This window comes from Nicotiana tabacum, chromosome 4, assembly GCF_000715075.1.
Source record: "Nicotiana tabacum cultivar K326 chromosome 4, ASM71507v2, whole genome shotgun sequence".
Lineage (NCBI taxonomy): Eukaryota > Viridiplantae > Streptophyta > Magnoliopsida > Solanales > Solanaceae > Nicotiana > Nicotiana tabacum.
In genome coordinates, this window is record NC_134083.1 from 12677453 (window position 1) to 12690461 (window position 13009).

Genomic DNA, 13009 nt, shown 5'->3' on the forward strand with positions numbered 1-13009 from the left:
ATAACTCAAATATTTGATATGGTTAGTGTCAGCGTATATGCGCGGGTGCTAATACTAGTGTATATTAAACTCAAACAGAACCCTATACAAAGGGATGAGCATATTTGGTTTAAGCTGAAAAACATGACAGAGTGAAAATTTTGCTTTTTTCAGTTCAACTTATTGGTAAATAGAATCGGTTTTGTTCGACTTTGAGTTTGAGAAAAGAATCTATAAAAGTAAAAAATCACATTTACATACGGCCATTTGGGTAGGAAAACTCGGTAAGAGTTTGACTTGAGCTCAATTTAAAAACACAATGTAATAACATGTGTACAGTGTTGTAGCCAAGTGAGAGGTAAACGATGCTGCTATTAACAGTTGCTAACAGCACAAGCAAAAACTAAACGGCAGTGCTAGTCTAGACAGACCTTACTTATGGTACATGTAATTACATATGGTAGTGCTCTAAACAGCATGACTATCCCCCAGCTGATCTTTCATTGGGAACTTGATGCTTTGCTTGGAGTAGTTCGAACTCTACTACAGACAAAAGCCTTGTATTAAGTAGAGAAGGGTAGAGGGGCGGACCCATTATCCACCGAGTTTCGAACCGTGTGCCACTGGCCCTCGGAGATTTCTTGGTTATAAAGAGAAAAAGAGAAGTGCTTTGCTTGGTGCGATTCTTCTAATCATCCAGTACAAAAACAACCTCTTTCTTCTCAATGAAGTCATATGTTGTGTGATCACCAATCTGCACATGATGTACAACAGATCAAAACATCCATAAAAGAATTGATTCATTCATTGCTTATGACTTAAAGAAACAGCTATTCACCAAATAAGGTTTTATAGGCCAGCACCACCTTGGCAATGTTATCAATCCTCAACTTGATGGTGTCCGTTTGCAGATTGCACAGCTTATTTAGTGTTAATTGGCTCTTTATGACTGTTAAAACACAGCATAAGATATCTAAACATATTGCTGCAGCCACAAAATAAATAAATAAATAAATAAATAAAAGTGTCTCCTCACTAAATGTTTAAAGTTTTAACAAAGGTGATTGGATAACATTTTACGTTATACCAGAGCTAACAGAGAGTTCAAGCCTCACAATGATCTCAGCATGCCATAATAATTCAGCTTTATAAACTTTGGACCTGAAAGTCTGAAAGCCTGCAAGTTCATCAACAGCAGGTAGCACATGAAAGTGCCCACAATGTGACTGCGCAATTTCAGCACCCACGGCTCCCTTGATATCAGCCGGATCCACATTAGATGGCTTAGAAACTCCAATATACCAAACAATGCCTCTAATAGAACAAAGATATTGGGTCATGTTGGCATGATGCTTTATCTTGGGAAATCTGAATAACCGATCTTTAAGCTGCATAGTGTAAAACCTTACAGAGAACACCAAGTACACAATACTTAATCTAGCAAACAATATTTGGACAATTTTAACCCAAAAAAACCTATTAGCTAGAATAAAAAACTCGAAAGAGGGGGCAAAAAAGTAGAGGGGAATAATGAAATATAAAATCCTTGAGAAGTTTTAAGTCACAAGATGTAAAATCGTCATATTTAAAAGGTTGCCTATTCAGCAAGATTTAGTTGTTTAAACACATCCTGCATTTAATTTAAACGGGTATCTCTCCTCCACAACTATTAACTAATTTATCTAATGATGCAATCAGGGAAGGAACGAAGAAGAAACCTATAAAGCTTCCTGGTTATTCGCTTACTTCTCATGGAAAGAATTTGAAATTCCGTAGCTTTAGTCAAGCCCTCCGTTGGTCTCTTTGCACCTGCTTGAGTTTTATTTTTTTGGGAGGATCCATTATCAAAAGTTCCCAGTATTAAGTGTTATATTTTGATTTATCTTACTCAATGAAAGAGGCGTTACGGATTACATAACTGCTGAAAATGAACATAAAGAGATATCCATTTCCATTCCTATTCAAAGACTACATAATTTTGTTTTCTAATCTTATTTGCATGAAAATGGGTTCAATTTACACTAATTCCTCAAAGCAACAGCATTTTTATTCAAAAGACATCAAATATATACGAAATAAATGCTATCTGAGCTAAATAAAGAACACTAACCTAGGAATGCCATGGCTCAAGTCATTGTTAGCTATTAGATAAGTTCAGAATCCTCAGCAGAATCACATAGTAGTGGCAATAAGAACGCCATTAAATGGACTTTTCATAAAGCTATATGTAAAACAGTACTACAATTACATTGTTGATATCAAAGCTGGACAAAAGAAGCCCATTGCACGTGCTTCCTAGCAACCATACAGCAGAAGTATAAAGAAATCAGTAGCACTACTGAAAAAGAAATTATCACCAGCCGTAGAATAAACACAATATGAATAAAATTTGTCTAATAAGACTATCTTCTGCTCTACTTCGACCTTCGGATTACAATTACAAATGACTGGGATAGAGTGACAAACTTTTTCAGTAGCAAAGAATAAGTCTCTCTTTTGAGACTCTCACACTACATTACATACTCAACTCATAACTTGGCCTAATTCTAAAAAAGAACCCTAATTAATCCCAATGGAAAGAGGACAATCAATTGGCCTATCTCTCCTCTTTGGGTTACTCAGTTTACTACTTATTTTTCCGATATCAAATGAACACTCATTCATCACCTAATAAACATATTCACAAACAGGATTCGAATGACTGGAAAATATAACTCATTTTCTTTCACTCTATATGTACAAGGCCAAAATTTACCCAAAAATCTCAAATTTTTACGTCTTTTACTTTGTTGTGGTTGTTTTCTCATCATCTCTGCGACAGAATTTACCTAAGCTACAGCAGAGATGCTGCTGCAGCAATTGAAGCCTTCAATCCTCACAGCAGCTTGCTTGTTCCTACGAGCGGCGGCGGAGGGTGGTGGTGAAGGTGCAGCTGCTCCTTCTGGAATTGCTAGTATAGGAACAAAGCTATTGTTATTGTTGCTGAATTGAGCATCCTGAATCAGGGGATTCGAAGGCCTGGTGGGCGGAGACCCGAAAAAGAACGGCGAAGATGAAGCTAGCTCAAAATTGGTTGTCTCCACATCATAGCTCCCCTGTTTATACAAGAAAAATCAAAATTTGCCAGCAGGAGTAACTGAATATAAAAAGTTCACATAAAAAAACTAGCTCATTTGCATATATAAATCTACTATATCAGTAACAAAAGAAACATTTTTTTTTAAATTTTACACTTGAATTGAGAAAATGGAATCATCTAGAAGTTACCTTGGTAAGGATTATATCCAGAAGTTCAGTTCCTCCGATGGGTTCGTCGGCGGGAACATAGGAAGAATTGAAGAACCCAAGCCGGTGAGGCTTAGGGCAAACAACGCCAACAGAACCAACCAAGGTGGTTTGCTGAGAGCCGCACCTATTCATTTTTGGTTTTTGCGACAAGAAGAATATATCAAACACTTGAGATCTTTATGACCATATTAGAATATATAGATGTTTCATATTACTAAATATAAACATCATGCTAGAAACACCCATCAAATTAGGGTATATTATCGTAAAGATATTTGATTAGATCGAGAAAAACATAAATGAAAAAAAAAAACGTACCTGGTTGGGAGAATAATAATAATAATAATAATAAAATATCATTCCCTTCAATTGGTTTAGCTGTGATTCGGTACGGACGTACGGTTTTAGTGTGTCGCAATCACAAACATTTTACTTATTAAAAAAAGGTTATCCGAATATACATTTCTTTTTTAAGGTAATAAATTATTTCAAATAAATATAAAACTCCAACGCTACCTTGTAAGATGCAAGAGTAACACACCAGTCAGCGCCACTCTTGTTCTAGTTTAATTGAGTTATAGCTGATAAATAACTCCAAATAGTGTCTAGTTATAGATTGTTTCAAACTTCTACGACAAAGTTTAGTGAATGACTTAAACGCCTAGTTCCTGCGGTAGTCTTTTTTTAACCAAAGTGCTTTATAGTTCAAAATGTACGAATATTTTTCACATAGTTTAACCGTTTTGGGACTCCTAACACTATCCAAAACTACAATCACCAACAACATACTCAATATATTCCCACAAGTGGGGACCGGGGAGTATAGCGTATAGGCAGACTTTACAATCACCCTTGCTAACATTAAATTTTCAAGAGTATACATAATAAGATGTTCAAAAGTACTGTGAAGGGAATCGATTAAAGGAGCCCAAATCCAGTTATAGCAACAAACCAAATACAGCTCCCATCAATTTGAAAATTAATCTTCACATTTGTATCAACAATCTCATGTGTAGTAGATAAATCAAACACCTACTACAATAATTACCAGGGAGAATTTTCCCACTACGTAAAGAAAAGATATCAACTAGCTGCCCCTGCAGAAAAATTTATCTCAATACCATCAAGAATATCTGACATATGTCACAGAATGGATCCGCAATTCAAGAATATTTGTTACTAAATCCCAAGCCGGCATATTGGATTTCTTTTGATGAGACCTATATCCACCTGCAAAAGAACAACAGGAAGGTCAAACATTGGCAGCTGAGAAATCATACCACAATTAAATGAAGTGCCAATTATACCTTAGGACCAAAAAGATCTCTGATATTGTCAATCCCGTAGAGAATCATGGTGGGCCTGGTGCACGAACACGAGCAAAATAAGCTTCCGCGAAGCATGAACATAATTTTGTTACATGGAATGTGCAATATAAACAGTGCAATTTAAGCATAAATAGAAAAAGATTTTACACCACCCATCAGGTTTTTCAAATAATAGATACATCCTTGTCAACGGATCAACCCACGGGCAAGCAGAAAACTTTCATCTAAACCAACAAAGATACCATCTACCCTACCACATGACTACTCAGCCACAAACAGCTACTCAGGCCACTACAAACTACCAACCCGTAGTTGTTCCTTTTCTCTCTCTCCATTCTCCCTCTGCCCCTTCTCTTTCTAAGACATTACTAAGACCTGCAAACAACTGCAGCAACTATACCAAAGCCAAACGACTTACAATCTCTGCCAACTAGCACAAATTGCGCCAAGAATAGCAATAATCAGTTCAGAAACTATTGCAAGCATTGCATGAGAGCGCCTTAGTCATAGAGGCTTTGAATATTTGCAGCAGAAAACAATTTGAGTACTATTAAAACCAAACTGACACCTTCTTCTCTTTGGGAGCTACTTTCAATATGCCACAAATCTCTCCTATTTGCTATTAAACACGTATATGATCCAACGTTTCGAGACTAGAACATTTCTATTTGATTTGAATTATCACATGTTTGCACAAATAAGATGAATTATAGGTGCAAAATTAAACTTTTAACACTTTCTTGCTACAGTCAATGCTATCAAATAGTATGGATAAAGAAAACAATGCAGTAAGTGTGGTTTTACTGTGGTTATCAGTTGTTAATAACTAATAAGTTCAAACATGAAAAAAACTCTCAACTCCATCAATATCACCAGCAACATAAGTACACGCAGTTAGTTTTAATTTATAAATAAATAAGAACATGATGCTACTAACAGTTCGTATACCTCTCAAGGGAAAGGCCCCATGCAATAACCCGAACATCTTCTGGCAGCCCCATAGGAAGCAGCATTTCAGGCCTAAACATACCAGAATTCCCAACTTCCACCCATTTCTTTAAGCCTTCATGGTAGCTGACAAAACAAAAGGATATGAAATTAGTGCTGAGCTGAAAATTTGTTCATTCGTGTCAAATATACTACTACAACCTGAAAATTTCCATGCTGGGCTCAGTATAAGGATTATACGCAGGTTTGAACCGAAGCTTGGACATTCCTGTAATTAGAAAAAATAAAAAAATAAAAAAAAAAGTTAACCACTAATTAGCCCTCTAAAAATTACAAGAGTTGGACATGATATCACTGCAAGCTTTATCTTTTGTATGAAACCCAAGACTTGATGCAGAATTTCTGTACCAAAATTTGAACATAAGCAAGAATACAGCATAGTGTTGGTTGGTCACCTAGACGAGCAAAGAAGTCATGAAGAACACCAATCAGGTCACCAAGAGTAAGTCCACGATCACATATTAAGCCTGGAATGAGAAACCATGACAATAAGTTCATGCAATTGTTAACACGAATGGGATGCAGATAAAGAACAAGACAGAGATAAACAATTACCAAACACATCACAGCTTCATGCAGTATTATGTTTGAACATGAAAAGATATTTTGACATGGCCTATTACTGTACAGAATTTACACAGATATAATGTTTCAGAAGTGTATACTAAAAAACACTCAGGCTTCTTCTAATGCCAGTATCAAACTCAACTTATAAGAGATCAACATGCTTTCAGGTTGATAGAATGCCAAGAAAGTTGGCAGACTTCCAGTTAAGAAATAGGGAAAGGAGTGAGGATGGATGCCAAATGCAATGGCCTTCTGCTTTTTGTATGACACCTATGACATAATTATAGAGGTATTCTCCACTGTACAGTCACTCAGTAACTCAGATAGCATCCAACATGAAATCCTAAAAATAATACAAAAGCGAACTTGATAATTGAAAATAAAAAAATGTTACATACTCATCTACAATACAAAACAAATAGTATCAGAAGTCTTTGAATTATTGGGGAAAAAATATAACACAGAATCCGGAAAATACGGATGAGACACAAAATTGTATAACAATTTGATAACCTTCTATCTGGTGAAATTCAGCAAGATGTGTCCGATCAACTGCTTCATTTCTGAAAACACGATCAATAGAATAGTATTTCTTGGGGGCAAAGGGCTTCTGCAATAAGATGTCATACACTTAATAAAAAATTCACTGTGTAATATATGCATGAAATTATGATAATGAATATGGTGAGCGATTTCGACCTGAGCTAATGCGCACAACATTCTTGACGAAACAGCAGTAGTGTGTGTCCGCAAAAGATTCTTGTTTGCTTCCTCTCTTTTCCAATCATACCCATATCTAAGCAAGAAGCACGATTATATACTCTGTACAGGGATGTGAAACCTTGACAAGAGTGGGTGAGATTGAATTAAGTATTGGCAGTATTATACCATACCCCCTAGACTGGTAACCACCAGATTCATGAACTTGTTTTACCCGCTCAACATACTCTTCTGGCAGCATCTTTGAAGTGGAAGGGACTACAAAAGTCAAACAAATAGTTCATTAAATGAAGCTCAGATGAAGCGGATAAAATGTAAAGTCAAACTAACCTTTCAAAAAGAATGTATCATGGGAATCACGGGCAGGGTGCTGTTGTGGCTGGAAGAGTGCATCGAAGTTCCAAAAACTGCAAATACGACCAGCCACATTGACGTATACTTCTTTGACAAGGATTAAGACAAAAGCAATCCTCGCAACTTTTACTAAAGGAAGAACATGACAGTGCACAAATCACCACTAACTATACATCAGAGAAGAATTACACATAAATGGTATACGATGGCAAGTGAACTTTATGGTTTACCATCATTTGAGCTTGAAAGCTCTTTTTTTAAAAAAAGAAATTTGAGCTTGAAAGCTCATGAATGTTCAATAGATATAGTTTACCATCTATGTTCAATAATTTTGATTGTTTACCATCAGAAGCTCATGAACGTTCAACATGAAAAATAGTATTTAGCAAATTGCTTTACAGCAGAAAATAAGGTACTTTGAGACTGTGTTATGTACTCGGAACTTTAGCAAGTAAAATGACAATAGCCAAAACCTATATCTCTAATGGAGGATAAAGTAGGATTTGATTCAAGATATTTACACATCAACCTCGCGATGAAAGTGTTGGTCGACTCCATTTACTTGGACAAAAGGAAAAAAACAAAGAGATGTGCCATTTTCCTAGGTAAGTTATTTTATATAACCTGAAAGCTTTTTCCTTTAGGATTTCCAACTGTTCCATCAATTATGGCTGGCTCACTTGTATTTATGACCAAGGAAAAAGCTAACAAAATACATGATAGCTTACCTGCTTTCGACATAGTTATTTGTTGGCATCTCCTCAAACCTGCATTCAATGAAAACAGTTACAGTCCACTACGGAGAATTTACATATATATAACTGAATATATACATGGAATATATACATGGACACATTCATCTACACACAATCATGCATATACAGCCTCCATATATAGACACGGGAAAAATGTCAATGAGTCCTACCCCATATTAAGAAAAATCATTTGTATCTGCCGCCTAACCTGCAACAAGATGGTATGATTTCATTAACACATGAGGGAAGGCAATTTGGCTTTGGTTAACAGAATAAATCAATTTAAAGTAACAAGAATAACCAATAATGAGAAACGGGACAAAAGCATGCCTTGAGCAATGGATGAAGATGGCCACCTTCAACTGGCTGACCTTTAGCACTGAAGTTATACTCTTTAAATTCCAATTCCTTCCAGTCACCCCTTCAAAGGAACAAGCAACATATATTGATCAGAAAATAAACTCAATGCTTCATCCATCATGGAATTAGCGGACTCCTACTTGGTGAATTATTGATATATAAATCAATTTGTATGTTGAAACTTGAAACAAACATTAACTACTCAGAAACCATCTGAAAAATGCTACATATTGCATCATTTCCCATTTACCCAGCCCATGAATTTCTTTTTATTTTTATTTTACGATGATGGTGTTCCGGCCAGCTTACGCACACCTCGATTATTTCACAGAATACCTCCACGTAATTCTGCAACCAAGGCTTAGACAGAGGAAGAGATCACCTAATATTTTCTTATGCCTCGCTGCGATTACCCAGCCCATGAACTTTTTTGTAGATTTTTTCTTCAGATCGTATAAAATGCCAAAACTCCTTTCGGCTTAACATAAAATAATAAAACCACGATCATAAACACACCCACATGCATATACTCTACATCCATCCCATTTTAATTGATTAGGTTCAATTCCAGATGGTTTTTTAAGGAAAATTCTGTCTACTATTGGATTAATGTATTGACTCAACAACAATAACACCGCATGTTTTGTGATTTACAACTAAAATTAGAATTAAATTAATTTTTATTTTCTCAAGTGGACTCTTACACTCCTTAAGTAAACTATAATATGTTACATTAGCTTACCTTACATTATAAAAAAATATGTTACATAGCATTGGGGTTTATATAGGTTATGGAACAATTAGTCCATGCCTAGACCTACATACAAAACAAAAATGGCTATAGCTCCAGCCGGGTAATGGGATATGTTATAAGGCAAAGAGTCCGGCTAGGGCTAGAATTGGGCTCAGCTTTAGACCCATCACCCACCCTGTGGAGTGGCCTATCCGATTATAGCAGTACTCATGGTATGTAGTCCAATGCAAATTCAGCAAGTAATATAAGGAGATCCAAAATTTGTACTTGGAAAAGAAAGTGTCCGAGCTTGAAAATTTTCCAAACTGAAAAACATGCTCAAACTGCCTAGCAATTGATACAAATTCCCTATTCAGGCATATTCAAAAGCTTTTGGTATTGCAAACTGTCACATGGCTGAAGAGACCTAGCTATCTTTTAATGAGGTTAATCCTCTTATATTGACACCTGTTCTGAAATAAACAAGAAATGGAAATATTTTTCAGTCCAAGTTCCAAGCCAGACCTTATTTAGCTCGAGCAGCAACAAAAAGTCATCCATCATCAAGGAAAACAGCTCCATCAAATAATTTATTGAGCATTTACTAAAAGTAAATCCCAATATTATTTATTCTTCCCAGAGAAAATAAGTCAGAAAGTTACCTCTGTAGGTTTTCACGAGTTAGATCAGTTGCGGCTCTTTTCCTTTTAGGAGCATAGTTAGGACCTTTTCTCACTGAGTTTCCTTTCCAAACCCTAAATAAGCAGCAATAAAAAATATATTGAAGAGCCAGCATTTGACCATGTATATAAGATTACATCTTGTAAACATCAAGTGCTGGAGAAAGGATATCGAAGAGTAGATAATTACTGCTGACTTATTAGCTTTCGGCGCTTAAGAGCATCAATATCCTCCTGATTGACAGCCTGCAGTGCATTGCTTGTTAAAGACAAATCGATTAAGTGCATTGCCATTAAAGACAATTTGATTTAACTATAACAAAGTCAAGTAATGATAAAACCATAACTGGTCTTCTGTGTGGGAGGAGAGCCAACAGTAAAGATGATCGCTGATAACAAATTTATATACCTCGCCATTTTGTATCCTCAAGAGTGAATCTTTAACTTTATCATCAGCATGTTGGACCTGCAGGAAGTCACAAATAGGCTAAACAGTGGATCCCAGCAAGAGGTATTAAAAGAAGCACATGTAGATGTCACCTTCCCTTGCTGCCTCTACGATGTAGTTCACAGAGACCTTATTCAGCAGATAAGGAAAGAAACAGTAACACAAAAGAAGCCCCGTGCTATAAATTGAGCTAGATGGCAAACAATAAAGAGGAATAAAACATAGAAGGAGAAACAGAAAATTCCGAAACCACCACAAGGGAAGCTGGGGGAGAGCTACAAGTAAACAGTGCTGAATGTAGGCTAGCAATGACACTTTTTTCACTAGAGATCTGGTACTAAGCAAGTAATAAGGGCTTTTCAGGCCTTCATAATCATTCTAAGGCATGAGGGGCGAGACTCCTGATTATTTGGCTATCCTAAGCAAGAGCCAGAGAGGACCAAGGAATAGATAAACTGTTATTCATCAATTTGGCAAGATAACAGGATGGAACTAGTCCATTTATCTCCGCTCCTTAACAAAGGAATAAAAAGAATTTACCAAAAAGAAGAAAATTTTGTTTGAGGCAAGGGTTGGAGCAAAGGTACAGTTTTTCATCCAATTAAAAGATGCAGTCATAATGAAGGATGAGATATTAGAAATACAGAGGAGGATGAGCAATACACTCTTATGTGTTTGCCTACTGTACCTTCCTTGAAACTTGAGTCTTTGCCATCTCCACCCACTTGTTCTTTATAGCTTGCTGGCAACCAATTTTATAAACTGCAGGATCCAACTTTTTCTGCATCCAGATTAGCATTCATGAAATGGCACATGAACATCACTTAGTAAAATCACTTAACTCCTTTGATAGACGGAAAACGAACAAGCGACTAAAAACAAGAATAATCTGTAACCTGCAACTCCTCCCGCGCAATTCCTTCCGGTGGTACTGCTGAGAAAAGCTGAAATTCTGGAGAACCTACGGAAGCATAGGTTTTCCCCTCTTCAGTAAGCACCCATCTCTCTCTCTTAATATCCTGCACAATTCAACAAAATCAAACATTGCTTCACATTAATGAAAGGTGTTTCCAGATGTTTTATACATAAAAAAATACTATTAGAAAATAGATTTGTTCACTCTATGCAGAGTGTTTAAACCAGGGGCGGAGCTATAGTGGCCGAATGGTGGTCACTTCAATTGAACACCCTTAGCAAATTTTTTGACTTCGACACTGGAATAAACTACAATATAAAATTTTCCTCAACTTGCCCGTGGTCCAGGACAAGTTAGCTATCTATTTACTTCAAAAAACATGCTTATTCTTTTTCCTATTCAAATTTGAAGATGTCAATGCAAATCTTGAGTAATTGAATGAATCAAGGTCAAATTGGACAGGAATTCGACTAATTTGGCATTTAGGCATAGTTATTGTTACAATAATTGCACACTAAACCAGCAAACGTTAATTATTAAGCAAAAACCTAAATCGGAAAATTGCTTCTTTTTATTCATTTGCACTTCCGAAGAGGATTCATTGCTGCAGGATAAAACTTGGATACTAGTAGTAGTATTTTAATATTCTATAAACAAGAATTGTCAAGAAAATTTGAAAAAAAATGCAAAATAAAAAAAAGACGAAGTAAGCAAGCACCTGAGCATCAACAAATCTAAAACCATTGAGGCTGCGGATAACATTGACAATCTCCTCGTGGAGGAACCCATGTTGTTCCGCAAATTTAAAAGAATCTGAAATCTCGTCGTTCTTTTCAAGAAATCCGAGTATAGCGTCTTCCGCCATCTTCTCCCTAGGTTTTTGCTGTGTAACGATGGGTGTGGGTTCTGCTGTCTACGAATGGGTTTTGGAGAAGATGAAAAATGGGTAAAACACCAAACTAGTCCTTACTGTATACACATGCGAGCACATATGGTCTTTAATGTTTACAAAAGTCGGACACTTTAGTCCAAATTCCTAAAATTGGTTAGAGATATAAGTTATTACTCCATGCAAGATATGAGATAAGGCGTGAGATTAAATTTATATCATATTTGGTTGACATTATAAATTTATCCTATATGACGATATAAATCTTAGATTTAATACATGATATTCCACCTTATCCCATTAAATTTGGAATTATATTATCACACTTCCCAAGTGGGATAAATTAGTCTACAGATTATAATCCCGAGATAATTTAATCTGCATATCAAACGACCCGTAACGATGTAATTATGAGAGCATATAAGGTACACATAGGTGTATCGTTATTAAGATTGGTGTGAGACATTTAGAAAATTTTGATAAGCTTTGCACAGAGCGATTATTTTCATGTTATATTAAGAGTAATTTAAGGTGTCTTAGTTCAATAAGTAACTTAGTCGATCCTAACATTAGAAGCTGATGAAAATTAAGTAGTTGTTTGGACATAAGAATTGTAAAATTCAAAAAGATGGTGAAAAAATTTTTCAAGTAAAAATGGTATTTGAAATTTAGAGTTGTGTTTTGACATAAATTTCAGTTTGAGTTATTTTTGAAGTTTTGTGAGTGATTTGAGTGAAATTTTTGAAAAATAACTTTTTAGAGTTTTTCAAAAATTTTCAAAATGCATTTTCAAGTGAAAATTGAAAATTTTATGAACAAAAGCTCATTTCGAAAAAAATAAAAAAAAGAAAAAACTTCTATCAAATTTTATGTCCAAACGGGCCTTAAATAGAACTACTATAAATATTGTGAATCGCACAGACCCTTCGGCTTTGGGTATAAATGGGTAAAGCAAATAACATCATCGTGGTGAATTTTATCAGT

At 35.7% G+C, this 13009-nt stretch overlaps 2 protein-coding genes across 6 annotated transcripts; both read right to left on the reverse strand.

The window, feature by feature from the left end:
- Nucleotides 1-248: 248 nt before the first annotated feature.
- Nucleotides 249-3503, reverse strand: LOC107799345 (uncharacterized). Of its 5 annotated transcripts, none has more exons than XR_012708520.1 (4): nt 3247-3498; nt 1067-3074; nt 846-964; nt 249-733 (listed from the first exon to the last, which is right to left on the reverse strand). XR_012708520.1 is itself a non-coding variant. In XM_016622448.2 (3 exons), exons 1-3 carry the CDS (start codon nt 1371-1373, stop codon nt 726-728), a joined length of 462 nt encoding a protein of 153 aa, XP_016477934.1. In that variant the 5' UTR covers nt 1374-2469; the 3' UTR covers nt 249-725. The 5 variants fall into 5 exon arrangements, 3 of the variants coding, with proteins under 3 accessions (XP_016477934.1, XP_016477933.1, XP_075107503.1); XR_012708521.1 differs by having other exon boundaries at nt 818-964; XM_016622448.2 differs by lacking the exon at nt 3247-3498 and having other exon boundaries at nt 818-964; nt 1067-2469.
- A 603-nt stretch (nt 3504-4106) lies between these two features.
- On the reverse strand, nt 4107-12114 carry LOC107799344 (phenylalanine--tRNA ligase alpha subunit, cytoplasmic). Its single transcript, XM_016622446.2, has 18 exons — nt 11855-12114; nt 11117-11239; nt 10909-11001; nt 10182-10238; nt 9963-10018; nt 9755-9847; nt 8330-8420; nt 8170-8207; nt 7973-8011; nt 7221-7297; nt 7064-7148; nt 6870-6966; nt 6684-6780; nt 5999-6070; nt 5745-5811; nt 5544-5669; nt 4575-4629; nt 4107-4497 (listed from the first exon to the last, which is right to left on the reverse strand). Exons 1-18 carry the CDS (start codon nt 11999-12001, stop codon nt 4447-4449), a joined length of 1464 nt encoding a protein of 487 aa, XP_016477932.2. The 5' UTR covers nt 12002-12114; the 3' UTR covers nt 4107-4446.
- Between the last annotated feature and the right edge of the window lie 895 nt (nt 12115-13009).

Bases quoted from the DNA above. Each gene is read 5' to 3' on its own strand.
- LOC107799344 (XM_016622446.2), bottom strand. From the start codon at position 12,001: ATGGCGGAAGACGCTATACTCGGATTTCTTGAAAAGAACGACGAGATT. The intron at 11,240-11,854 runs GTGCTTGCTTAC...TGAATTGTGCAG, and splicing joins TTAGATTTGTTGATGCTCAG to GATATTAAGAGAGAGAGATG. The intron at 4,630-5,543 runs GTATACGAACTG...TTCGTGCACCAG, and splicing joins TGGGGCCTTTCCCTTGAGAG to GCCCACCATGATTCTCTACG.
- LOC107799345 (XM_016622447.2), bottom strand. From the start codon at position 1,373: ATGCAGCTTAAAGATCGGTTATTCAGATTTCCCAAGATAAAGCATCAT. The intron at 965-1,066 runs GTATAACGTAAA...TTGTGGCTGCAG, and splicing joins TGAACTCTCTGTTAGCTCTG to CAATATGTTTAGATATCTTA. The intron at 734-845 runs GTGGTGCTGGCC...CATCATGTGCAG, and splicing joins GGATTGATAACATTGCCAAG to ATTGGTGATCACACAACATA.